The 27267-nt window shown below is 51.3% G+C and overlaps 2 protein-coding genes across 3 annotated transcripts; one reads left to right on the forward strand and one right to left on the reverse strand.

Moving 5' to 3' along the window:
- Nucleotides 1–1370: 1370 nt before the first annotated feature.
- On the reverse strand, nucleotides 1371–12326 carry ITPA (inosine triphosphatase). Of its 2 annotated transcripts, XM_045086047.1 has the most exons (9): nucleotides 11775–12326; nucleotides 9702–9759; nucleotides 9541–9605; nucleotides 8846–8919; nucleotides 7528–7559; nucleotides 6760–6875; nucleotides 3001–3077; nucleotides 2062–2191; nucleotides 1371–1845 (listed from the first exon to the last, which is right to left on the reverse strand). In XM_045086047.1, the coding sequence occupies exons 1-9, from the start codon at nucleotides 11838–11840 to the stop codon at nucleotides 1822–1824; spliced, it is 642 nt and encodes a 213-aa protein (XP_044941982.1). In that variant the 5' UTR covers nucleotides 11841–12326; the 3' UTR covers nucleotides 1371–1821. The 2 variants fall into 2 exon arrangements, with proteins under 2 accessions (XP_044941982.1, XP_004772944.1); XM_004772887.3 differs by lacking the exon at nucleotides 2062–2191 and having other exon boundaries at nucleotides 11775–12152.
- Nucleotides 12327–14933: 2607 nt separating this feature from the next.
- DDRGK1 (DDRGK domain containing 1) lies at nucleotides 14934–25480 on the forward strand. The gene is made up of 9 exons (XM_004772889.3): nucleotides 14934–15108; nucleotides 16297–16503; nucleotides 17975–18087; nucleotides 18315–18416; nucleotides 21176–21298; nucleotides 21566–21604; nucleotides 24183–24239; nucleotides 24753–24801; nucleotides 25180–25480. The coding sequence occupies exons 1-9, from the start codon at nucleotides 15018–15020 to the stop codon at nucleotides 25344–25346; spliced, it is 948 nt and encodes a 315-aa protein (XP_004772946.1). The 5' UTR covers nucleotides 14934–15017; the 3' UTR covers nucleotides 25347–25480.
- The last annotated feature ends 1787 nt before the right edge of the window (nucleotides 25481–27267 follow it).

The raw sequence follows: 27267 nt of genomic DNA on the forward strand, positions 1-27267 counted from the left end.
GCAGACAAGCCCCTAGCATTGCACATCTGAGCCCCAGCCAGACAGTACTCTGCACCAAGGAGACAATTCAGAGGAGGCTGGGCTGCTGGCCCTTCCTGGGGCAACAACCCAGCCAAGCCTCGCAGGCAAGTGGGGAGCACAGAAACAATGTTTTGTCCTCGCCCACACACACTGATGCACCTTAGGGGAGGAAACAACAGTTAAATGCAGGCCCTGGGCCATGCTGCCAGGACTGAGGAACAGCAAAGGAAGGGACATTCTCCAGACCTGCCTACCAGTCCAGAAATAAGCCTGGGAGTGACCCCCCAGCATTACGCTCCCTCCACTCCCATTGCACACAACAGGCTTTTCCGAATTTCCTTGGGGTGGGCCCCTCCTCCTTACCAAAGAAACACCTGCGGGAAAGGAAAGGGAGCTGCCCCAGGGCCCTCAAGTCCCTCCCAGGACTGGCTTCCCTAGGGCCTGTGAGGACCTGGGGCAGCTGAGGCAGACTTCCTGCGCGGGGCCTGGAGGTCCCAGGCTGAACCATGCTGTGTCCTCTCAACTCGAATGGAGACTCCATGCCCTGTCCCTGCCATAAAAACGGACCTGGCATCATTAAGAACCAACATTTTAGAGGAGCGCCTGGGTGGCTCAGTGGGTTAAAGCCTCTGCCTTCGGCTCAGGTCATGGTTCCCGGGGTCCTGGGATCGAGCCCTGCATCAGGTTCCCTGCTCAGCAGAGAGCCTGCTTCCCTTCCTCCCTCTCTGCCTACTTGTGATCTCTGTCAAGTAAATAAATAAAATCTTAAAAAACAAAAAAAACAAAAAACAACATTTTAGGGGCACCTGTAATCTCAGTCGGTTAGGCGTCCAACTCTTGATTTCGGCTCAGGTCATGATCTCAGGATTCTGAGATCAAACCCCACGCCCAGCACAGAATTGGGTGTGGCACCTGCTTGAGATTCTTTCTCTCCCTCTATCTTTCCCTGCCACTCATTCTGTCTCTCAAAAAAAAAAAAGAAAAACCCCAAAACAAAACCCCACCTCAACACTTTAGTTGCTCTGATGTTACACTGAAATACAGCTGAAGCACTCAACATCTGGACTGCCCACCCCCCAACCTGGCAAACACCGTGGAGGGCAGCTGGGGGGTGGCCTCCCTCCCTGGGTGGTGGGCAGCATGGGTCAAGGACAAGGTCAAGGTCATGAGCATGGACAAGGTCCGCTCACAAGCTGAGACTTGGAGAACGAGAGGAAAGATGCGATACTCCAGGGAGCACGGTCACATGAACACCTATAGCTGCTACCCTCGTCCCACCCTCGCCCCCCGAGCTTCGAGGTCTCCTGCTCCTGCCAAAAGAGATTCAGGGGACAGACAACTGCCCGGGGTAGGTTTCAAAGAGGATATATCCAGTTTATTCTGGGGGCAAGTGCCTTCCAGTATTTTTATTTCTGCCACTTCAAAAATGTCGAGGGCGATTTGTTTCTGCCCAAGCCCTCGGACCCACCATGGCCAGTTTTAACATCCAAGTCCTTTCAGGATCCCAGGCCAGGAGGCTGTAGGAGGGACCACTGAATCCCCAAGGGCCCCAAGTTCCTCCAAGCAGAGCCAGCTGCTCCTCCAAACAGGGCTGGCGAGGCTGTCTAACCCCCCTCTAGAAAGTAGAGACCAGGAAGGCAGTACTTGGAGGACTGCCTGTCTGATGGCTTGGAGGCGGCAGGCTAGCCTTCCCCAGTTCCCCGGCCAGGGCGATCATCACCAACTACTGGGGCATCGAGGCTGCCAAGGTATTTCTGCAGCTCAAGCAAGGCCCGGAAGCGATGGGAGATGGTGTTCTTCTCAGCTTTGGGCATCTCTGCATACCTAAGGGGTGACAACAGCAGCTCAGAGGAGCCCAGATTTGGGGGTATGCATCCCTCACCCATCCTGGAGCCCAGAGATCAAGGAGTCGCCAGGAAAGGGTGATGGGGCCACCAGCTCCCAGCAGCCAGAGTTAATTTTTAAAAAAAACCGGAGAGTTTTAAATTCCCCTGGAAATGGAAACCCATATTAACGAATGTGGAAGGATGTCAGACTTGCCCGAGTGTGTCCAAAAGTCGCTAGGGGAAGCCGGAGACAGGGGGATGAGCTGCGTGTTTGATCAGCTTTGTCATCTGTTGACAGGAAGCAGTGAGGCCTGACAGAGCAAACTCGAGTCTCCTCTCTTGTACTGTGGGGGTGGCATGGGACAGCTGGCTAGTGGCCTCTCCTCCGTGTTAGGGCTCCAGTGAGGACCCACACCCCACCTGGGTGTTGCAGATCCGTGCTGTCCATGCTGTGGCCACTAGCTGCAAGTGGCCATGTACATGGAAATTAACTGTCATCAACTAAGACTATTTTCAGTCCCGAAGTCATACTGGATAGCCACAAGTTGGCTTGAACAGTGGAGAAAGATCATTTCTCTATCTTGCATTCTTGGATGGTGCTGTTTCATATCATCCTCAGCCCTTTCTGGCTACTGGGAGGCTTCAGGCCACCCTCCTTTAAGGGCCCCTCTAGCCTAGCACACTTGATTCCAATAACAGTAAACATGTCCACTGCAAATGGTGGGGGGCATGAGGGGTCAGGGGCAATTGATGAGAACACTTGGCGCTGTGGGGGTTTCATGCCACCCCAAAGGCTGGAAATATTAACATTTTTCCAAATCCCATGGGGAAGTCAGATGATCCCACCAAACTGTCAGCTTCATATAGGACAAGCCAAGGGTAGAGGGGGAAGGCACTCAAGTCACACAGCTGCTCTGCGGGGAGCTGCAGCCCGAGGGCCCAGAACTCCCGGCGCCGCCTGGCTGCCTCCTACCCTGGAGATCGGCCCACTCAGATTCCTCGCATCCACCCCAGCAGAACTGCCTTCAGCTGGAGCAGCAGCTGAGAGCCGGCCCGCCCATGTCTGCATGCCTGCACTGGGGCAGGGTGCCGGCCCAACCCGGACTGTGGCCATTCCAACCCTACATCCCCGGAAGGAAATAAGGCTCCTTACGTCTGCTCATATCCATCAGGCTGAAAGCAGGGATCCCAGCCAAAGTCTCGGCAGCCTCGGGGCGCCACGATCTGGCCCTGCCAGGGAAAAGAGGGGATAGGTGTATCACTGGGCACAGAGGAGATGCCCTAGCAAGGGAAGGGTAGCCAGTTTGAGTCTAGTTTATGTATTTGGTTAAGTCCCATTTATTCAAAATAATTGGCTTTAGGGCACCTCGGTGGCTCAGTGGTTTAAGCCGCTGCCTTCAGCTCAGGTCATGGTCTCAGGGTCCTGGGATTGACCCCGTGTTGGGCTCTCTGCTCAGCAGGGAGCCTGTTTCCCCCTCTCTCTCTGCCTACTTATGATCTCTCTCTCTCTCTCTGTCAAATAAATAAAATCTTTTTTTTTTTAAGTACTTATTAAAAAAAAATATGGCTTCGAGAAGTCTGTGGTACCTGCCAATGTTTGCTGAATACATAATTTGTATTATGAATCCCATAAATACATATAGGACCACTCTCCCTTCACACACACACACAGGAACCACAAACCTTATCAGCCCACTGATACCTTTGGGGCCACTCTCCCTCTCTCTACAGCTCTGACAAACTGTGACCTCACTGAAGAGAGTCAATGGAAAAACTGACAGAAAACATTTTCTCTGAATAGGAAGGTATGAGATCCTGGACTAGGCAGACAAGCCCTAGGACTGCTACTCATTTTTATTATGTTAAGTGAAATAAATTGCTGCATTTCTCAAACTACAAAGGAGGCTCTAACAATTGAATGAAGAAACAGAAATTACTTTGCACATTGTTCAATACATAAATGAGCTCAGTAACTCTTGACTACAATAGGCAAATTCCAATAGAAAAATGTTACAAAGAGAATCGATTTAATTCAGCACCATGTCATGTTGCCATGAGGATTAAAAATTAGTAAATTAAAAAATACAAGGGAGTGGGGCCTGGGTGGCTCAGCTGGTTAAGCATCTGCCTTCAGCTCAGGTCATGATCCCGGGGTCGCAGCTTGAGCCCCATGTCTCAACAGGGAGTCTGCTTTTCCCTCTCCCTCTGCTCCTGTGCAGCTGCTCTCTCTCAAATAAATAATAAAATCTCTTGAGAAATAAAAAAATATGAGGAAAATGGTAGAAAATGGAGATTAGCCACATAATGGCTAAGTTTTTCAGACCGAAGGCAGATTCCACCAGTGCTGGTGGGGAGCTACGGGACCAAGACCCATTCCTGAGCCACTGTGAACCTTGCACAAATGGTTTTTGAACATTTACAGTGGGGCTGGTAGTGTTTTCAGCCCTGGAGCCATAGCAGACCCAGCCTTGCCCTCCTCAAATGGATGTCTTAAGCAAAACAGGCTTTACACCAGTAAACAAATGAATGATTACAAAATGCAAAGTGCCTTAGAAGGAACAAACAGGGAGCTGGGCTCAAGGATAACAGGATGGAGGGGCCTAGATGGGGAGCTCAGGGAGCAGACAATGTGGCCATGTAAAGTGATGGGCAAAAACATTCCAGGTGGGGGACACAGCTGGTGTTGGGACCCAAGATGGGGATGGGCTCGGCATATGCGTTGTTGAAAGGACAACATGACTGGGTCTGGAAAGTTTGAGTGAGAACGAAACAAGAAGAAACAAAGCCACCTCAGGTTAACATAGAGGCTGGCAAGCAACAAGGTGCTTGAAGTGGGAGAGACGATGGGGAATAACGGGGACCCCAATTGGGTCACCCCAGTGACTGTGCCCCATCAGCAGGGATTATGCTTGTTCACAATTCTGATTTTTTAGAGAACACTTCTGTGACAGGGGCAGACAACTAGAATTAATTTTTAAAAATGTAACCTGGGAGGGGCGCCTGGGTGGCTCAGTGGTTTAAGCCGCTGCCTTCGGCTCAGGTCATGATCTCAGGGTCCTGGGATCGGGTCCCGCATCGGGCTCTCTGCTAGGCGGAGAGCCTGCTTCCCTCTCTCTCTGCCTGCCTCTCCATCTACTTGTGATTTCTTTCTGCCAAATAAATAAATAAAATCTTAAAAAAAAAAAAAATGTAACCTGGGGGCGCCTGGGTGGCTCAGTGGGTTAAGCCGCTGCCTTCGGCTCAGGTCATGATCTCGGAGTCCTGGGATCGAGTCCCGCATCAGGCTCTCTGCTCGGCAGGGAGCCTGCTTCCTCCTTTCTCTCTCTCTCTGCCTGCCTTTCTGCCTACTTGTGATCTCTGTCTGTCAAATAAATAAATAAAATCTTAAAAAAAAAAAAAATGTAACCTGGCAATTACAATCCAGCCATCCTGGTTCTGCATAAATATCCCAAAGAACCAAACACAAGATCTCAACAGATATTGGAACATCTGTGTTTGTAGCAACATTATTCATAGCAGCCAAACGTGGAAGAAATCTTAAGTGCCCATCGACAGATAAATGGACAAAACAAATGTGCAAATACCCACAATGGATATTATTCAGCCATAGTAAAAAGGAGGAGTTCTCTCTGATATGAAGAATTTGAGAGGCAGGGTGGGGGGGTTTAGGGGGTAGGGGAGGAAAAATGAAACAAGATGGGTTCGAGGGAGACAAATCATAGGAGACTCTTAATCTCACAAAACAAACTGAGGGTTGTTGGGGGGTGTGGGCGGGGAGGGATAGGGTAGCTGGGTGATGGACATTGGGGAGAGTATGTGCTATGGTGAGTGCTGTGAATGTGTAAGCCTGACAATTCAGACCTGTACCCCTGGGGCAAATAATACATTATATGTTAAATAAATTAAGGAGGAATTCTGTCACTTGCCACCACACAAATGATCCTTGGAGGGCATTATGCTAAGAAATAAGCCAGCCACAAAAAGATAAACACTGTATGCAGGATTCCACTTACATAACGGGTCTGAAGTTGCCAAACTCTTAGAAACAAGAGTGGAACAGCAGTTGCCAGGGGGGTTGGTGGGGAGGGGGAAGGGGGGGGTTTTGTTCAATGAGTATAGTTTCAGTTTTGCAGGATGAGAAGTTCAAGATCTATGGCACAGCAATGCACAGAGTTAATACCACTGTACCAAATACCTAAAAACAGTGGAGATGGTAATTTTTATGGTTTTTTTAAACCACTATTAAAAAAAATTAACAAGGCAGGGCATCACGAAATGTCTGTGGGCATCCCCCAAAGGAGCCTCTGGGGAAGGGCTCTGTGGGCTACTCTGGATTTTATCACGAGCAGAAGGCATTGGCAGAGGAGTGATGGGCCAGAAGGCACCGTCCCGACACAAGAAGGGAATGGCTGCGCTGGTGGGGGAGCAGGTCAGCTCCGAGGGTGGTCTGTACCCTGTAAGAAGCAGCTAAACCCAAGGGTCTGATAGGCTGGCGTGGCTGTGCTGAAGGGCAGCTGGGGAAAAGTAAGATTTTACAGGAACATGTGAAGTTGGAAAGGATGTGAGATGTTCAAGGGAAGCCATAGCCTCAGCACTTGGAAAGGGACAGAGCTGGAAGAAATCTGGGCTGTCCACGTCACCTCCGCATTCTGCTTCTTAGGAGGGGACTCCGTGCAGGCCTCAAAGGCCATGAGCCCCTGTGTATCCCTAAAACACGAGCCTCAAAGGTCAAAGAGATTTCACGATTGACAGCACTCCTAGTTGTGAGACCCAGAGGCATGTCTGGGCAAAGGTGTGGGAATTTAACTGGCCATGAGCCCTTCCCACCACCCTCCTGCCTTAGACTCTGGGCCATTGGCTCAAGCTACAGCGCCCTCTGGCGGCCCACGGGGAAAGTAGCGTGAATACGCACCGAGGTTCTGCCCCTGAACAGGCGAACTGGCTCGCTGGGGTCCCCAGTGCTGAGTGCGAAAGTGCAGAGTGCATAGGCAGACTTGTCATCGAAACCAGCCAGGAGCTGGTAGAGACCTGCGGTGGGAGGGAAGGGGGAGTGCAGTGATCTCTGCGCAGCTCAGTTCCCAGCCTCACTCCCCAGCCCTGAGGCCCTGGAGGGGGAGCCACCAGATTTGGGGGAGCTTATACATGTCATCACATAGGTTTATACCTTATCCAGGTTAATACCCTGGAAATTGGATGATGGGGACATGGAGCTCGTTATTTTATTCTACTACTGTACATGTCTGAGATGCTCCATAATTGGAAGTGTTCATAGAAGGACCTAAGGAGGGGACATTCTGGCCCACAACTGTGATAGGGTATGCACTGCCAGCGCCGCAAGAGAGGCAGCCGGTCCCCCAAGCCTCCAGGCCAGGCCCTGGCTGAGGCAGGAACAGGCCAGGAGTCAGTTGGGCCAAACCTCTCAGCCGGAATCAATGGCAGCCCCCGTGTCTCTCAATCTCACAGTCCCTTCCACCCTTCCCATCCACTCTTCCCGCATCTCAGCACTTCCTGGATCCGGGTGTGCAGGGAAAGTCCAAGCCACAGGTTCCAGACTGGAAAAACTGAGGTGAACAAGGGCTCCATGGTGGGGAGACTCCTGATTACTTAGCTGGAACCCTTCCCCTGGACCACCTCCAGATTTTCAATTCCCAACAGATTAAGAGATAAAACAGATTAATACCTTCAGGCTTTAACTTCTCCAGAAACCATTTTCTGCAAGAGAAATGAAGATGAGTCAGACACCAGGTACAGAAGGATCTTCCTAACATCTTCTCTGGGCTGTGCCCTTCCCACCCTTCTTACCCCACCCACAGGATTAGAGCCCCCAAGACAGGCAGGGGGCATGATAAATAATGTCTTGTCTCAAAATGAAGAAGACTAATCCAATAGGAAGGATGGAGGTAAACAGGCAGCGCACAGAAGCATCAATAAAACCTACGGGGAAGGCCTCAACCTCATTGGTAATTAGAAAAATGCAAATTCAGGGATGCCTGGGTGGCTCAATCAGTTAAGCAGCTACCTTCCGCTCAGGTCATGGTCTCAGGGTCCTGGGATCAAGCCCCACATCACTTCTTGCTCAGCAGAAAGTCTGCTTCTCCCTCTCCCTTTGCCCACCCCCTACCCTACCGCGTGTGCTCTAGCTCTCTCAAATACATTAAAAAAAAAAAAAATCTTAGAAAAAAAAAGGAAAATGCAAATTCAATCCAAATGCGGTAACACTTCACATTCCCTACATTGCAAAACATTAAAGTCCGGGCGCCTGGGTGGCTCAGTGGGTTAAGCCGCTGCCTTCAGCTCAGGTCATGATCTCAGGGTCCTGGGATCGAGTCCCGCATCGGCTCTCTGCTCGGCAGGGAGCCTGCTTCCTCCTCTCTCTCTCTGCCTGCCTCTCTGCCTACTTGTGATCTCTCTCTGTCAAATGAATAAATAAAATCTTAAAAAAAAAGAAAAAAAAAAACATTAAAGTCCTAATATTCAGTGCTGGTGAGGATATGGAGCAACATATACGGGTGCTGGTGCCTTAGGAAACATATTGGCAATCCAGAAGTTCAAGAAAAACAGATCCGACACCCAGCAGAAGCAGCTCTGTCCATAGGCCCTCCAGCCCCTCCAAGGAGCATTCAAAGTGGGGTACATGTACCCTGGAGATACACAAAGGCCATCTGAGGGTGTCCAGGGCACTGAATAGTTTTAAGGAAATCCATTTTCAGATCTCACCTTCCTTATTTCCTTTTTCCTGAAATTGATCTGCCACGAATGTACCTCTCCAGCAGGTGGGGTTCCCCTGGCCCATCTCCTCTTACACAACCACATTCTCACCCTTCACAAAAGAAAGAAAGGTATGCCTCTCCCCCATCCCTAATCCTTCCTCAGGACAATGTGAAATATTGGGATTGACACCAAGATAGTGAATGACCCACAATATCAGGTAACCAATCATTTTGAATTTCAGGTGATTCTGTGGCCAGGGCCCCGCAAAGGGGTGGGGGAGCACTCACATGTAGGGGCCAGGGAGGCCCCCGAGGGCATTGAAGCACAGACAGGTGTCCTCCACCAGTACAGGCCCCTGTACCTGCAAGACAAGGAATCAAAGCCCCGAGACCTGTGACCAGGAGTAGACCCTGTCCCTAACCCCAATTCCCAGGCTACCCAGGCTGAAGCCAGGCCCTCAGCTAGTTGGGATCTACAGCTGCAGCAGTTAACAGCTATAGGAAACAGCCCCTGGCTAATCTCTTATCTTCATTTGAGAGATAGGAATACCAAAAATTTGGCAGGTTGTAAAGCTTACTCCAGGCACAGCAACCAGAGACGTGCGATTCGCACTCAGACAGCCTGACTCTCCAGAAAGTGTTCTTTTCCAATTCCACAGAGATGTGTGAGTGCAGGGGGAGATATTTGGGGGGAGAAAGCAGGCAATGTAATGTAGGCATTTGAAAATCGGAGACAAGTGTGTGCATATGTGTATGCGTGTGCGTGCCTATGTGTGTATTGGTTTATGCAGTAAAGGCTGAGAAAGAAAGGTAGTATTCCTGGACTAACATGAACTTACCCAGTCTAGCTAGGCCTGGGTAAGTCCTTGAAGTTATGACCAGCTGTGCCCACCCTATTATTCTCTCCCTCAGCCCAGCAGGCACAGCCCCCAGGAGCCCCCAGGACCAGAGAAGCAAGTTTGGGACACGTGGGGGGCAAGCACCTGGCGAGCTGCCTCCTGACACTTCTGTATGGAAATCTCATCAGGCTCTCCCTGGTACTCCGGCACTTATTGGAGAAACAGATACATAAAAAGAGAGACAGGTCACAGGGAGACAGGGAAAATCAAGCCATCTTTCAAAAAATAAAACGAAACAGACATACGGTCAATTTTCTGTGCCACCAAAGTGCATGGAGACTTATCGCCCAGAATCTGAATGACCTGTTTCAAAATCAAAGAATATTTATCACCATTTGTTAAAAACTCCCGGTTACTACAGAAGCTGTCACCCACCTTTCTCTTCGGGTAACTCTTCTGCCAGCCCCCTAAAGCTTAGTAAGTCAGGCCCATGAGCCTCACTCCAGACTTCAGGGTCCCACTCCCAGCAGGTCAGCTCCCCCATCCCCTCAGTCTCCTACCCCTCCTACTTCAGGTCTCTCTGTTGATGCTATCCCCCCCACCCAGAATGCCCTCTTCCCTTCTCCCTGCTCCCTAAAACTCTATGTAACCTCCTATTCTGGCAATCCTCCATCAGGGGTTACCCAGAATTCAAGAGGCCTGTGAACCAGGATGGGGGTGGGGGGGATGCCTTTATTTTCACTAACCCCTAGCTAAAATTTAGCATCTCTTTCAATTGTAAATATAGAAAACCAAAATAGCATCAGCAGTTCCTATGACCTCTAAACCTATTAAAATCACAGATGTTGTCATATCCCATTAGAGCTGTAGCAGAGATCTCAAAATATTTACAATCCTATTTGAAAATTATGGTAACTACACACAGGTAGACTGAATTATTTAATGCATTAAAGAATGTATGCTAATCACAAATCACAAATATTGATACTGAGAATTAAACTCTGACAGAATCAATTTCCTTTGTGATCCTATGTATTTTACTTTGTACATTTAAAAATCTTTTCTTGAAAAATGGTCCATAGGCCTCATCAGCCTGCCAGGGGAGTGCTATGGGATGAAGAGTTAAGACACCCTGTTCCGGGGGTGGGGGAGAAAAGAAAAGGGGAAAAAAAAATTAAAAAAAGACACCCTGTCCTAAGCCAACTTCAAGTCCATCTTCTCCAGTGCGCCTCCTCTCGCCATTCTAGCCTCTTCTTAAAACGTAGGCAGTCACATTCTCAACCAGAGACAGAGATGGGCTTGGGAGCTGGCACCCACTATCCCCCAGGGTGGCACTACTTGTCTGTTTGACTGGCCTGGCCTTAGGATCCCAAACTTTTTATCAGCACAGGGCTCTTGCTCTTGAGGACACCCTGTACTAGCACAGAAGTGCATCATTTCCTATGCTGTGGACAATGAAGAGTCGTCCCCTAATGACTGGGTCCCACCTCTAAGCCTCAACATATCTAGTGGATGTCACCCTGATTCTGTACCATGACCCACCTCCTTGGCCATGGCTAACTGAGCAGGGGGCAAATCTTTGACCCAAGGCTAATGAGAGCTAATGTATGTCAGAAGGCTCACTGCTCCCTCCACCAGAAGCGAAATAAGCAGAAAAACGTTTCCTAGGAAAGGGATGGGCATCCACGGGGAACTACGAGGACAAGACAGGCCCTCAGGAGACTCCTCAAGTCTTGTGAGATATCGTAACATTGTATTCCCAGAAGAGCCTCCTGGTGGTTGACATGAGCTCCCTGTGTGTCTCTATTATTTGCAGCCAAAGGCTATCCATCCACCTGCAGAACTCTCACAACTAGCCACAAATTCCCAGAGGCAGGAACTTTGGATCTAATGTCTTCTTCACTTCTCCTCCCCATTGCGTTGTGTGAAACCGACCTTCCAAATCATCCCCATTTCCCCGTGGGGCGTGGAGGGCTGTTTGCTTGCCTGCTCCACGCTCTGCCTGGCCCCTGCCCCTCCTAGGTCGGCAGCGGGGTCTGGATCAGCTCGAGAGGGGTGTCAAGAGTCCCGGTTTGGGGTGTAACCCAATAGATGAGGTACTAAGGATCCCGCACTCCTTTAGCTCCCGCAGCTCCCGAGCTCGCGAGCCTGGTTCTGTCAACGCCCGAATTCTATTAAGGCCAACCACCGGCCAGCCCCATTCCGCACACACGGTCGTTTCACTCAGCGCGGCCCAACCCAATCCACACGCCCGGGTCGGCCTCTCCAGCCCCCTCCGCCCGGAGGCCGCTTCTCCGCCCGATCCCCCGCGGGCCCTACCACGCGCTACCCCCTTCCCCCAGCCGCCCACTGGCCGGGCTCCCGCGCCCTCCCAGCACCTCCTCCAGCTTCTTGGCGTTCCCCGTGACAAACACGATTTTTTTCCCGGCCAAGGAGACCGCCATGCTGACTCCGACTACCCTGCAGACCCAACGGAAGTCCTTTGCTTCGAGGGGGAGGCACTTCCGGCTGGCCCGGAGGCCGGCGGCGCACACTCCGGCCGGGGCTCCCACCGAACGCCTCTCGTGTTACCCTCAGCCTCGCTGCCTTCGGGAGAAGAGGCTGTCCCGGGCGTCCGGCTTCCTTGCTCAAATCCTGGAGAACAGAGCGCCCCTTTTCCGGACGAGCGGCCTGGGGCGCCGGGCGCTACAAGGGAGGGAAATGGCGAGGCCCGTCTGCGGCCAGAATTGCTGGGTCTTCCCGGGACTGGCAGTCGACTGCGTTGAGATCAGCCCCCCCCCTCCCCCGACCCCGGCTAAGGGGCGCTCTCTTCGAAGAGGAGAAGGGACCGTTGCAGCCCTCGGCCCCACCCCTGCTTTCTCTCCTCTGTGGGAAGGGGGCACGGAGGGAGGCAAAGAACCTGCACGGTAATGAGGTGCAGTCCTGTGCTCGGGACGGTTCATCGTCTCCGCGAGCGCCTCCAAATCTGCCTCTGAGAGCGCTTTTCTTCTGGGCAAGGGCAGCAAACCTCACCTCACCTCCAGACCCACCCTCTCTTCCTTGCCAGCCAGCTCTGATGACCTTGACTGTGGATTTAAAAAAGAACTTGTTTTAAATTAAGGCATAATTAACATGTCACAGTATGTTAGTTTCAGGTGTACAACTAATGATTTGATATTTGTATACATTTGGGAACATTCACCTCAGTGAGTCTGGTTAACATGGATCACCTTCCATAGTTAAATATATATATATATATATTTTTTTCTTTTTTCTTGTGAGGAGAACCTTTAGACTTTACTCTCAGCAACTTTCAAATATGCAGTACGGTATTGTTAACTGTAGTCAGCATATTACTTACCATGCTGTACATCTCCAGGATTATTTTATAACGAAGTTTATACCTTTCAGCCCCCTTCACCCACTATCCCCTAACCCAACTACAGATCTGCTCTCTGTAAATTTGAGCTTATTTTTTGTTTTTTTCAGATCCAACTACTTGCCTTTGAATTTAAATTTGGCATAGCCTAAAGCTTCTTCTCAACATCTCCCAAGCTTGGGACTTCAGTATTTCAATTCCATTCCCTCATCCCTACAGCCTCTCACATCTATCATGCCTTCTCCATGCTCACTCCCTTAGCCAGATCTTTGCATCCTGAATTCTACCTCTAAAAGAGTTCCCCGATCAGTCCCTTCTCTCCATCCCCACTACAACTGTCTGAACCCAGCCCTGTTTGGTTCCTCTGGACCAGGGCAGCAGCTATTTCACTGTTGTTCTCTCAGCCATCTTCCTCCCCCTCCACAAACCTTAAATAATATGCTTGGGGTCCAGGACTCTGAGAACCTGAGAACTCTAAATGAAAACTGTAAAAATGGTTATCTGTTTGAGGCAGCAAGGAAGAGTTATCTCTATTGACAGTTTGTTGTTTTGACCTCCCAGAAACTTTCTGTGCATGTGCAAATTACACACAAAAATGTATAAAGTCTTACTTTTTAGTTTTTTTTTTAAAAAGTTTGCTTTTTAGAAATCACTATACCCATTGTGGGGCTCAAAGCCACGACCCTGAGATGGTGAGTTTGAGTCACATGCCCTTCCAACTAAGCCAGCCAGGTGCCCCAAAATTTTTAGGTTTTTTAAAAGATTTTATTTATTTGAGAGACAGTGTGCACGCATGTGTGCACAAGAAGGGGGCGCAGTGGAAGGGAGCAGCAGAGGGAGAAGGAGAAGTATATTCCCCACGGAGCAGGGAGCCCAATGTGGAGCTCTGTGCCAGGACCCTAGGATCATGACCTGAGCCAAAGGCAGATGCTTAACCAACTGAGCCACCTGGTGCCCCTAATTTTTAGTTTTATAATAAAAATTTTATTATGGGAAATTTCAAACTTAAACAAAAATGTCAACTTTACAAAAAATAGAAAAGAGCAGTAGAATGAGGAAACATACTCATTACCCAACTTTAATAATTTTCAACATTTGCTATTTTTATTTCACCTATTCTGGCCTATTTGCTTGCTTAAAATTAAAAAATGTAAATTATGAAATATTCCAGAGTTACAGGAAATAATAAAATAGATGCATAAGTTCCACTATTCCAGCTTAACAAATGTTAAAATGTTCACATGGTGCCATCTTTTTTCAAATCTTACACTTCATACCATTGTTCCTTGGATCTTTGTATTATCACACACTCAAAGAGCTTCATACTACTGTTACAGCAAATCCGCAGTAGATTTTTACTTTTTCAAAAATCTTGAGTTTACATACTGTCCCCAGGTTTTTTCCGCAATTTTATTGAGGTATAATTACTACCTAGTTTCTAAATAATTCTTTTTTTAAGATTTTATTTATTTATTTATTTATTAGAGAGCATGGACAAGGGGAGCGGCTGAGGGAGAGGGAGAAGCAGGCTCCCCACTGAGCAGGGAACCGGGCAGGACCCTGTGATCATGACCCCAGCTGCAGGCAAACGCTTAGCCAACTGAGCTACCCAGGAGACCCTTTCTAAATAATTCTTAAGAATTAAAGGGAAATTAAATTCCACGGGCACTTAAATTTTGAGTGCTCACTATGGAAAACTGGGTCACAAATTCTCGTAGTAGTCTAATAAAGCTAATTTTATACTAAAATGGGTATAAAGTTGCAGGTGTGGGTACAAAAATAATATCACAACTCATTTAAATATAAGATTTGTTCTCTTCTCCTCCCCTCTCTTCTTTTTACGAAATCATATGTCACAGATATAGGCAAAGCTCTGCCCCAAATCTCATCCATCGTTTTCCCTCCTCCCAACATCTATCTTGAAATTGGTATCATTCCTTAGCATTTTTTTGTACTTTTTCTACATATGTATGTTTCTATAAACGCTTTGCGATATTGCTTAATGCTTTTAAAACACATATAAATGTGGCACAGCACAAAATCGTTTGAGACCATTTCCAGTTATGAGTATTCATATGTCCCCCAAATTCCTTTTACAGTGAAAAATTGAGGCGTCTCTAGGGAGAGTGCGGCCTGGGCGGGGCCCCGGCTGGTGGGCGGAGTTTAGAGTTGGAAACGGGTGGGGCCATACAGCCGTTGGGCGGGGCCCGGGAGATCCGGGGCCTCCGGGTGGACGCGCCGGTTCCGCCTGGAAGCTGCTGTCATGGTGGCCCCCGTGGTGTACCTGGTGGCGGCGGCTCTGCTTGTCGGCCTTATCTTTTTCCTGACTCACAGCCGGGGCCGGACGACAGCAGGTAGGAGAAGCCGCCGCTCCAGGGCCGGTGGGGCCGCGTTCTCTGGCCTCCTGAGCCTTTGTAGGCCGTCGCACCGCGGTTCCTGCGCATGCGCTGGGCTGCCCGGCTGGACTGACGAGTGCTCCGCGCCGGTCGCTCTTGTCCTGTTGCAGGCCCGTTGCACGCCTGCGCACACCTGCGCGTCGCGGACGCGGTGGTGAGCCGCAGTGCAGCAACTCTACTCGCGGACGGAATGGCAGCTCCCCTACACCTTCCCCCCCAGTCTCAAAGATAGTCTCACTCAATCCCTGTCCTCGCCCCCCGGCACTCTAGACTCAAAGGGGCCCGGTCCCCTGGTGAACATGCTCCCCCATCCGTCATTGGGTCTCTCCCCTGTGCGCCCCTAGGAGAGACCGCAGGGTTGTTCCGTCCCACCCAGGCTGGCTCCAGAGCAGGTGCCAAGAAGGGGGCCCTTGAGTATACTGTGCCTACCTACGAGCTGTAACTCCCTGAATCTCTCTCTTTACGCCTCAAAGAGAGCACCTGTGCACCCTTCTCTCTCCTGCACCCCGACCAGGAGCTCAGGTCATCTGCTAGGGTATAGAACAGATGTGCATATCATCTTCCATCCCCCATTTCTTGTCAGTATGTGGGTTTGTGTATATGTCTCTCCTCCTCTCTGGGCCCACAGGCTACTTGAGAGCACTTATATGCTCCAAGGGCAGGTGTCGGGCAGGTGGAGAGAGCTGAAGTAAGGCAGATAGCCAGGAAATCTTCCTGGAAGGGAGGCCTCATTCCCCAGGTGTGCTCCCGGGTGGCATGCCTTATAAAACTATGGCAGGTGGTGTTAGGCAGGCAAGAAATAAATGCAGTCTTGCAGTAGGCATTCAGATGTAGTCTGGAGAAGTCAGGGTGAGCTTCCTGGAGGAAGTTGGCCTTCATCTCCTCCTCCAGGGTGGTAGTCTTCTGGCCAGCTGGCTGGAAAGGTATTGACAAAGGCAGGAGGGAACAGGTGATCCTGCTGCAAAGGACCAAGGTGTGGGTCTGGGTTATAAAGGCCCTTATGATCTGAGAAACTGGGGCTTTGTGCTTTAGGCTGCCATAAACTGGAGGAAGTTGAGTGGAGGGTGAGGCTTCCAAGGTGCTGGTCTCCTGCCATCAGGTGGGTTGGACTGCTAGACAGTTGTGTGGTTTCTCTCTTCCCTACAGCCGGCCAGGAGCCATTGCACAATGAGGAGCTGCCGGTAGTAGCAGGCTCAGTGGCCCAGCCTCGGCCCCTGGAGCCTGAGGAGCAGAGAACTGGGGGCAGGCCCCGGCGCCGGAGGGATTTGGGCAGCCGCCTGCAGGCCCAGCGCCGAGCCCAGCGTGTCACCTGGGCAGAGGTGGATGAGAATGAGGAGGAAGCCATCATCCCAGGTGAGAAGGGCCCAGCCTAGAGGAGAAAGGGGCTGGTTTAGGGCATGAAGGGACCTCCAAAGCTGGGTGGAAGAATGGGATGTGAAGCTATAGTGTAGGAGACATGTCTGGGAGCCAAAGGATAGGGTTGGGGGAGAGGAGACATGGGACCCATCCTTTGGTCCTGGTTCTGGACCCTGACCAGCAATTCTGGACCCTGATCCCTATTCCATTGGGCTAGCCCCCTCTTCCTTCATTTTGGCTTTCAGTGTCTAAGCAAGAGGACAGGGGTCTTTAGATTGACCTAGATAGTTCCTCAGCCCACTTCTTATATCCCAGCACCTTACTGGTCTGGGCACAGTCATTTTCTGAGAACCTCACTCTAGGACCAGAGTACCCAGCTAAGAGCCTCTGCAGTTCCTGAGGTGAGGTCACCTGTAATCCTAGAAGGGTTTAGGGTTGGGGACATTTTTTTGATGAAGCTTCCATATCCCTGGGAGACCGACAGAGGCCCTCAGATTTTGGGAAAAAATATCTCTTCTGCAGTGCTCAAACCTGGCTTGAGCCTGAAGAAGGGGCACTTGGGACTTTTGCCCTGGTACTTTTGGGAATTAGCCCGTTAGCTCAAAAAAGAGGCAGTCTGTGGTGCCATTCCTCTTGTCTCAGACTTAGGATCAGACATCTCTGCTGCTTGGGCATCAACAGGTTTTGGTTTTTAAATTCCATTTATTTGAGAGAGAGAGTGCACACATGCACATACATATGCATGCTTGTAGCACAAGCAGGGGGAGGAGCAGATAGGGAGGGGAAAAGTACGGGGGAATCTCAAACAGATGCCACACTGAGTGCAGAGCCAGAGGCAGGGCTTGAGATCATGACCTGAGCCAAAATCAAGATTTAGGGGCCCCCCAGGTGCCCCAACAAATCTTTAACTTTTAGCTGGCCCTAACTTTAGGTAGTCTTGGGGTTGGAGCTGTCTTTTTGGCCAGGGGCTGAGCCCAGAACCCTTAGCAGTTCCTGAACAGAGTGAGGACAATTTTAGATACGAGACAGGGATACATTTCCCCATGAGGCCATCCTTCCCTGAGGTTTGGCTCAGAGACAAACGAGAGAAGTCCGCAAGCCCAAACATCCCTGCCTGTGATTTTCAGATGCTCGGATATTGGAACCTGACATCTCCCTTTTCATGGTGATGCACTGGCTAAAGTTGCTATCTGTTCCCTTGCCCCATGATTCCCTCACCTTTCCCCTACCTTACCCTCTACCCTCAACACACACATACACTCGGCTCACACATTGTCACATACACACACTCAGAGCATTAATTTCTGTGTTCCTGGTAGATGTTTGTGGAGGGCAGAGCTGGGCTAGTGACATCTGCAGGTGAGAGGAACAGGATTTGCTGCCATGTGGAAAGGGACAAGGGGTAGGATGGATCCATCTTCATCAGCCCTCTACAGGACCTGAACTGTCTTTCTTTGACCATACTCAGGCCAGGAGGAAGAAGGTATCGAGAAGCCGGTGGAAAGTCACCTGTCCGGGAAAATTGGAGCCAAGAAACTACGGAAGCTAGAGGAGAAACAGGCTCGAAAAGCCCAGCGTGAGGCAAGCAGGAGGGTTGGGGTGCAGCTCTGGGAAGTGTGGAAAGGTCCTGCCTTCCTTGTCCCCTATGTCAGGCCCTCCCCTCAGGCTTTTTGCATGCTGCTTGCCTGACTGTCTCTTACAGCTTGGGTCCATGGTCCGGCCCACACCTTGCCACCCTGGCCCGTTTGTGAGGTAGGCAAGGTCTGGTTGGGGGTAGGGATGTGCTCCCTATGAAGGCCTCTCTCCAGGCAGAGGAGGCTGAACGTGAGGAACGGAAACGCCTCGAGTCCCAGCGTGAGGCAGAGTGGAAGAAAGAGGAGGAGCGGCTTCGTCTGGAGGAGGAACAAAAGGTGAGACAGACAGACACCACCCCCCACCCCACCCCCCACCTGCAGTCCTGACATCTGACACCTGCAGGCACCTTGCTTCTTCTTTTTTTTTTTTTAAGATTTTATTTATTTATTTGACAGAGATCACAAGTAGGCAAAGAGGCAGGCGGGGGGGGGGGGAGGCAGGCTCCCCTCTGAGCAGAGAGCCTGATCTTGGGCTTGATCCCAGGACCCCAAGATCATGACCTGAGCCGAAGGCAGAGGCTTAACCCACTGAGCCACCCAGGTGCCCCGGCACCTTGCTTCTTATGCAGCTCCTCACACTTCTAACCTAGGAGACGGCCCATGGACTGGGTTTAGGAACAGGCCCTGGTTTATTTGGTCCCCAGACTCTAAAAACAACCTGTACGAAACTGCTGCTGAAAAGCAGAGCCGGTGATGGGGATTTTTGTGCATGTGATTTATTGAACATGCCTGAAGCATTTAAAGAAAATTGTGGTGGTTGGAGTGGCTAAAACAAGCTAAGCAAGAAGGAGAAAAGTCAGAGAGGGAGTAGGGTCTGAATCCTAAAGCGCTTGAAGTTGTTAAAGGTCATTGTAAGAGCTGATGGATCCTGCCTGAGTCAGGGCCTGTGGAGGGCCTGGCCTGGAGGAGATAGATGCTCAGAGAATGCGAACCACTATGGGAGAGGTGGTTAGTGAGCATTTGTTTGCCAGATGCTTCCTTTCTGAGAACTGGTGCCCAAGAAAGGGAACATCACAAAAGTGCAATGTGTATACAGAATGAAAGCCAGGACTGCCCCAGTTAGAGAGACTTCACTGGTGCCTTTGGCCTCTCCCTGGCCCTGCTGTCCAGGGACCCTTGCTGGCAGGAAGCCTGGCTTTGGCTACTGTAGTAAGCGGGCCGGAGCACAGGAGAGAGGAGGCGTTAGTGGAGGTTGCACTTTTACCTTTCTGAATAATGACCCTGTCTGATGGACCTTAAATGTCCTGGGGTTCTCCTCCCCTGCACCTTACCTTATTGTGGTATATTTCCCACGGCCAGTACCAATATATTGTTTTAACTAAACCCCACACATTATTCATTATTCGGATTTCATTAATTTCCTCCACTATCCTTTTAAATGGTCACTTCTAGGACGCCACATTACACTTACTTATCATGTCTCCCTAGGCTCCTCTGGTTGTGACATTTTCTCAGATTTTTCCATGCTTTTAGTGATCTTGATAGTTTTGAGGGGTATTGGGCAAATACTTTATAGAATATTCCTCAGTTTGCTGGACTCATTTTTTTTATCTCATGGTTGGACCGGGTTATGGATTTTGGGGAAGAAGATCACAGATGAAGGGCCGTTCTCAACGCCACATATGAAGGATACCTGCTGTCAACTTGGCGTGTCGCAACTGATGTTAACCTGGATTGCTTGGCTCAGGTTTTCTTTGCCAGATTTGTCTGCTGTGATGTTACGCCCTCCTTCCTGTAGTTCTTTGGAAACAAGTCACTGTGCACAGCCCACACTTAAGGGGTGGGAAGTTATTCTCCACCTTCTCGAGAGCAAAGTATGCAAAGTATTGGGGATTTTTCTATATGGAAGATTTACCTTTTCTTCGCTGTGTATATATTTAGTTGTTTATACCTACATGGACTTGGATATGTTTTGTGTGTTGCGTTACAGTCTGATACCATCTCATTTACCTTGTCACATAGGTCAGCAGGAGCTCTTGCAGTTGGCCCTGTGTACCTTTGACGTAACCTCATTGTTTTGTTTTCTGAGTACTTGCTTCCTTTTTGGCACTGCAAGATGCTCCAGGCTTATTTTGTGTATTCTCTGTCCCAGCTTTAGCTACATGTTTTAAAAAAATCTTTTTGAGAGCTCTGGAAAATAGGCTGACTTGGAGGGACGCTACGGCACTGGGCGGTGGTGGTGGTGAAGTGGCATGGTCAGACTGAGAAGTTTTCCGGAAGTTGAAGACAGAAACAGTAGATAGAACTTTATTTCTGACCAGCTGGCCAGATGGCTCTGTGACGCACCGAGCCAGGGACCGGACGTGTGGGGAGTAGATCACAGGGTCTTTCTGGGATGTACTCAACTTGAGGTACCTGTGAGATGGCCCAGTGAGTGCGTCATATGGGAGGAGAAATTTGGGGCAGGGTACAGCGGTGGCAGTCGCTGGCAAGGACATGGTTGTTGATGCTGTGGGCATGGCGAAGTGGCCTGAGGAGGGGAAGGAGGGAGGAGGGACAGGGCTAAGCAATGGAGGAGGTGAGGAGAGTGACCCAAGGAGCAAGAGGAAGCCCAATAGAGATGGGATCTGCCAGTCAAGCGAGGGAAGACGAAATGGTCAGCTCTCTCCAGCACCACTGAGAGGACAGGGTTATGAGACTGATGTTGTCCCTTTGGATTGGGTGGGATGAAGGGCATGGGTAAGACCATAGCACTTGTTTTGGTGGAGTTGAGTATGATGGAATTGAGTGAATGGATGATGAGGAAATGGAGCCTGGGTGTTTGTACACGAAGTATGGACATGACAAGGAGGGGATCATTGGCAGCATTTTAAAGGAGAGGGGGCTGAGCAGCACTTTTCTGGGAGGTGATGGAACTGATGAGAAGAAGGGCCTCAGCCTGTAGCTCAGCCTTGGGTTGAGGGAGCAGTGTCTTAAAGGAACTCTGTCCCCGAGAAAGGGCCAGACTGTATGTGCTGGTGCCCTGTGGGGGCAGCAGAGCCCAGAACAGGGATGGGGTGGGCACCAGCCCCAACATACCTACCTCTTGTCCACAGGAGGAGGAAGAGAGGAAGGCCCGGGAGGAGCAGGCCCAGCGGGAGCATGAGGAGTACCTGAAACTGAAGGAATCCTTCGTGGTGGAGGAGGAAGGTGTGGGCGAGACCATGACTGAGGAACAGGTAGGCCTGCAGCCCCTGGAAGGCCCATCTCTGTGCCCACCAAGCCTGCCACCCACTCCCAGACACCCCATCATTCCTTGCCTGCTGCCCTTGTCATGCCCTGAAAGGTGGGTGGGCATTAGGCCCAGCAGGCTCAGGTTTGGAAGAGGGGGTGCCTCCGAACCCCTTACTGTGGGAAGCTCTGCTCACACAGATGGCAAGCGGGTGGCATAGACCCCTGTAGCCCCTGCAAGGGGGACACTCACCCCGATTTCTCTGTTCCTCTAGTCCCACAGCTTCCTGACTGAGTTCATCAACTACATTAAGGTAAGAAGCCACGGAACGGAGTCTGGGCGTCCGCTCCCTGCCTCACGCTTGTGTGTTGTGTGTGCATGTGTGTGCGTTTCACGTGTGCTCTCTGTAGAAGGAGTGGACCCAAGCTGGGGCTGTTGGTGGCTAACTTGAGCCCATGCAGGGGTGGGCAGGGGACCTGGGAGTCAGTGCTGCCCAGTCCTGGCCAGAAGAGCCCCTTCTGCTTTGACAGTGGAGAGGGACCTGGTCTGTGTGGGAGGCCTGAGCCTTCAATCACTTCCTCACATTTAGGGTTTGACAGTCTCCCTGCTCCTCAGACCCCACGCTCAGTGAGTCACTGTGTTTTCAAGTTTCTTCACATGTGTTTTCTGTCAGTTCTGTCACACTGAGCTCTGTTGAGTTGAAACAAGCATCCCCGGCCACGTGTTTCTGACCAGGAACTTGGGTCTGCAGGGAACCAGGATGATGTTTCCTTAGGAATCTAGGGCGGGACAGCATGTGTGTCCCCGTCCGTCTGGAGCCGGGCTGGATGCTGCTTGGAGTTGCATAAGCATGTCCTGCTCTGCTTTGCTGCTAAGCAACTTCTCTCCCACGAAGGATGCTCCGAGGGGAGAGGTTTTCAAGTGCAACTCAGAGGTGCAGAGGCGGCTGAGGGAAGGAGTGCAGAGGGAGTGGAGGCGGTGGAGGGGGTGCTACTAGGGGGTGCCAAAGAGCCAGGCCTTGCATAATCCTCCCCACCCCAACTTCTTCCAAAGGGAGCAGGGTTCAAACTCCTCCCAGCAGTAAGGGGCTGGACTCATGGCCTGGGGGCCTGGTATTCCTAGCGGGGAGAGAGCTCATTCCTCTCTGATGGAACCCCCGAGGGCTGCCAGGACATCTCTCACACTTTCCTGCTGCTGTTTGGAACTCACCATCCCCACCGACCCAGTGGGCAGTGACAGATCTTGAGTCTATCCTCCAGGAAGCCCTCATCCACCAGTTTCAGCTCCCCCTCACCTCTGCAGAGACTCAAGTAGAGGCCTCGGGGGCAATTCCGGCCCTTGCTTTCAGAGGCTCTCTAGAGAGGCCGTTTTCTGGGGGGTTCTCCAGACTCTCCTGGACCGCAGAGGTCTTTCCAGCCTGCGCAGGCTGATCCTCCTACAGCTGCTGTCTCAGGGAGAAGGACGACTTCCAAACTGAGCCCACCTGCCTTCTTCCAGGCTTCCAGGGGAACAGGCCCTTGAATGCCTAGCATTTCAGATCCGGAGGCATGTTTTCGTGCTAGGTGTAGTTTATGTGCAGCGTAGGCCTAACTTCCTCTTGCCGATCCTCTCTCCCTTTTGAGCAGGGCTAAGTGGGTTGGTTTGTTTTTCTAAATGTACTTTGGGCCCCAGGATCCTCTCAGGCCAGGTCTTCAGGGACCCCTGGGGTGACTCTGTGGTCACATTCTGAGCTGTCACTGAGAACCCAGGGCCTCCTCCCTGCTTTGTAGGTAGAGGCCAGCTGGCCAGGTCACCTTGTGCTTGCCACCCCCTGGCCCAGCCGCCACTCACTTGCCTCCCGGCTTGCACATTCATTTTGGCATTTTGAACAGTCACATGCCATCTGCAGCTGAGGAGGCGTCACTGTGTCACTCCTCCCCCCGCTCATTTGCTATGGAAGATTCCTGGACACACAGAAGACCGCCTTCTCTCAAGTCACATGCTATCTGTCTGGGGAGGGGATGGGGGAGGCAGAGCAGATGCCTGCGTAGGACCCAGCGGTGGACCCTCGGTCACACCCCTGCCCCCCGGCAGGAACCGAAGTTTCTACTGAGGGTGTGAGGGAGGCACATGGAGCACGGCCATGCGTGGAAAGCTCTGAGCAGATTTAGTGACAGTAATTTTAAGGGTGGACACAGTGCCTCAGCAGAGTGAGGAGAGGATGGGGAGCAGTGTGGCACATCAGGGTGGTGGGGGTCTCAGGCCAAGGGGGCAGTGAACAGAGGTGAGACAAGAATGAGCTGTACTGCTCCTACCAAGACCCTGGCTCATCAGGGCTTCCCATCTGCTCTCTTGTCCACGTTCTCGCCTGTCGTCTTGCCGGCTATGGGCTCAAGGGCAGGAGCTATGTCTTCTTCACCTCTGCACTCCCCACAACTTCTCAGCTCCTGGTCCTGGCAGGTCTTCAGCAAACGCAGGTCCTAGCGACAGTTTTTTAATAAGCTCTTGGCATTTGTCAGCCTCTCCCTTCATCTCTGTGGTGCTTCCCCTTCCGGCCTGTTCACAATGTTAAAGTGATACAGCTGGATACAGGGGAGAAAGGTAGCAGTTGTACTTGACTCTCCATGGGTGTCTGTCTCAGGGTAGTAGTCCCCAGGCCAGGACGTGACTCGTGGGGCAGGTGTTGCTTTGAGCAGATCCCTTCCAGTAAGCATGGGCATGAGAGTCGATGAGTGTGTGTGTGTGTTTGTACAGGCAGCTGGGAGAGCGTGTGAGTAGTGTGTGAGAGAAACAAAGCTCTCCCATGGGAGCATGGAGCCTGCTTAGCCAGCCACCCAGAGCAGAACAGGCCAGTGTGCCGACCTCAGAGGGCTCCGGTGCTGAGAGGCTTTCTCCCTTCCCCCTCCTTGCAGCAGTCGAAGGTCGTGCTCTTGGAAGACTTGGCTTCCCAGGTGGGCCTGCGGACTCAGGTAAGCCCTTGAAGGTGGCCTGCTCCGTGGAATATGGCCAAAGGGTCTATATGGCTGTCAGAGGGGGACCTATCCTTAAAGATAGGAGTCTTAATGCCCTCAAGCAAGAGTAGACTGTAGGAATTTTTTGGCACCCCAGGAATCTTGCCTTCCTACTAGACAGAGGAAAAAGAAAAGAGCCCAAACCCCATCACTCCAGCAACCCCTGTAAGCGAGGCAGCCCAAACCCAGTTACCTTGACAACTCTCTTGCAAACAGGCTGTGCCAGCCTTCGCGGCCAAATGTCTCCACCACTCCTCTCCTGCCTTGAAGAAAGCCTCTCTCGGAGGTCTTACAGTGCCCTGGGACCACGGCCCTATCTCCCTTGAACCCCTCCAGACGAGAAGCAGAGAGTCACATTGGGGGTGGCCAAGAGAAGGAGAGGAGGAGATTTGATTGTGGTGGGAGGGAGAGTGCAGCTGTCTTTTGGGATGGCAGTGCCCATCTCTACTCTGAGACTTGTTCTTCTCATAGGATACCATAAACCGCATCCAGGACCTGCTGGCTGAGGGGACTCTGACAGGTGAGAGGATGACAGTCAGTCACCATAGGCCCTGGCCTTGGGGTGTGTCTAGCCACAGAGGGCCTGCAGGGCTTTTTTGCGGAGGCCGGATGATCCCTGTCTCGGCCCCAGGTGGGGAAGTGGTGTGCAGGAGGGCTGCTGAGCTGAGGGAGGTGTCCAGGCCTGGGAGCAACTCTGGGTGACTGGGACAGGCAAGAAAGCTGGATTTGGATTTGACTTGCATAGTCAGGACTGGGTGCAGCCAGGGGAGCCCAGGCAGGTGGGCAGGCTTGGAGGGCTCTGAGCCACTTGTGAAGGGGTAGGTGGGTGGGCATTCTCAGGCAGTGGTGGGGAGGAGACCCTAGAAGGTTCAGCCCCACAACCCTCCTGTCCCCACAGGTGTGATTGACGACCGGGGCAAGTTCATCTACATAACCCCTGAGGAACTGGCTGCCGTGGCTAACTTCATCCGACAGCGGGGCCGGGTGTCCATCACTGAGCTTGCCCAGGCCAGCAACTCCCTCATTGCCTGGGGCCGGGAACCCCCTGTCCAGTCCCCAGCCTGACCCAGCCCTTCCCTTTTGGACTGGCAGCTTGCACAGCCTACCCCGGCGTACAGCTTAATCCCTCCCCTCCACCCTGGGGGAGAGATGGAATGTGGCCAGGCAGTTACAGATTAAAGGCCTGTGAGCACTGCTGAGCTTGGTGTGGCTTGGTGTGACAGAAGGCCTGGCCTGGGAGTCCAGATGAGCAAGTGAAGTCTAGTCCTCAGAACATATCTGTGGGGTGGATGGGAGGAGCCCTGTGGGGGCAGATGAAAGTTTCATCCTTACCATGCGTTCATTCATTGAAAAAGAATATTGAGCAATTACTGTGTTCCTTTGTACCCTACAAAGATGAGGTCTTTTTCTCCCTCCCCTACTTCCCAGAGCAAAATTAAGCAACCTTAGGGCAACATCTCCCCTAACTGGGGAGGGAGGTCTCATTATTGGTTATGTGGATGGTTTGAGGATCCCTACGGAGTGCTGAGAGCCCTTAAAGAGAAGAGGGAAGTGCCAAGGATAGAATCCTAAGCAACATAAGCCTTTCAGAGGGCGGGAAGGGTGGTCAGGGAGGGTCAGAGGCTAGGCAGATGGAAGGAAGGGAGGAACCTGTTTGAGCTGGGTAGAGTTGTGCAGTGGAGAGATGTGCTTCCTACGGTCCATCCCATGAATTTAGCTCTCTATCCTGGCCAGAAAGTTTAGACGGTGTGGGTGATTCCACCCACTGGTGGATGTAAGGACCATATGCTCAGGAGTGGGTGTGAGATGGGAGAGGTGTCTCTCCTGTAGGGTCAGTCACTCTAGTTGCTGTGGGCTGCTCATGGGATGAGCATCCGGCTGTGCCGAGGGTGAGGCATGGGTTTAAGTGTATTTTTTATGCAGAGTTGCCCCTAAACATAAACCACCTACTTCCTCTGCTGGTAGAAGAGACAGCTTTTTGCTCCTACCCTGGAGGAACCGGTCTGTGGAGATGGTGATGGAGACAGGACATTAGGCTGTAGGGTAGAGCCTTCCTGAGTGTCATCAAGGATGACTTTGACTCACTTGGTGCCATAAATAATAACTATAGTGCCTAAATTCCAAGTGAGGCGTGACTGCTGCTTCTGTCAGCTATAGGCACTTGGAGTCACCTGGAGCTAGAAAGGACCACGTGCAGTGTTTGGAACGCCATCTGGGAACCCACAGTCCAGTAGGAGAGGGAAGAAACAGAGAGAGGTACTGACAATATGAGAAAGAAACATAAAATTGTAAAGGGAAAAGAAAGCGTACAGTTTGAGTGATGGTTCTCAGCCCTGGTTGCTCATTAGAAGCCCCTGGGGAGTTGTCAGCAGTCTCACGCCAGGCTGCATCCTGAACCAGTGCCATCAGACTCTCCGGGGGTGGGACCCCAGCGGCATCAGTGGGAGATTTCAGCATGTGCCTAGGTTGAGAAGGTGGTGGGGGTGGGGTGGAGAGACAGGCCATCAAGTTAGAAGTAATGAAAATCCCCACTGGAAAGGGCTTCTCCCAGAGCAAGACAGGGGCTCCAAGTCTCCTCCGCCCTTCCCCTCCACTCTTGGCCAAGGCCATCCAGGCTGCAGGAGGACTGTAGCAGCTCCAGCTCCATATTCCGTCAGGACATTGCACCCTCCATCCACAGGCCTGGAGGGAAGAAGAGGCACGTCCCTTTCTTGCGTCCTGGAAGCCTTCTAAAACCCCTCATGTCCCAAGGGCTTAGAGTGGAGGAGAAAATCTATGACCCTTTGAATTTTTTAGCGATCAACCCACTAATCTAAGAAATTTATCAGACGAGCTGTTCTTGAAATGGTGATTAACATTTTTCTCAGTATGTAGAACCTCTTTTACAATAAATGAAAACTTTCAGGTTTAGCCACTTGTAATTTTTCAAGCATTTAAACAATTATTACTTCAATATTCTCCACATTTCAGGTTCCCAAATTTAATA

Source organism: Mustela putorius, unplaced genomic scaffold, assembly GCF_011764305.1.
Source record: "Mustela putorius furo isolate JIRA1106 unplaced genomic scaffold, ASM1176430v1.1 tig00000874_pilon_pilon_pilon, whole genome shotgun sequence".
Lineage (NCBI taxonomy): Eukaryota > Metazoa > Chordata > Mammalia > Carnivora > Mustelidae > Mustela > Mustela putorius.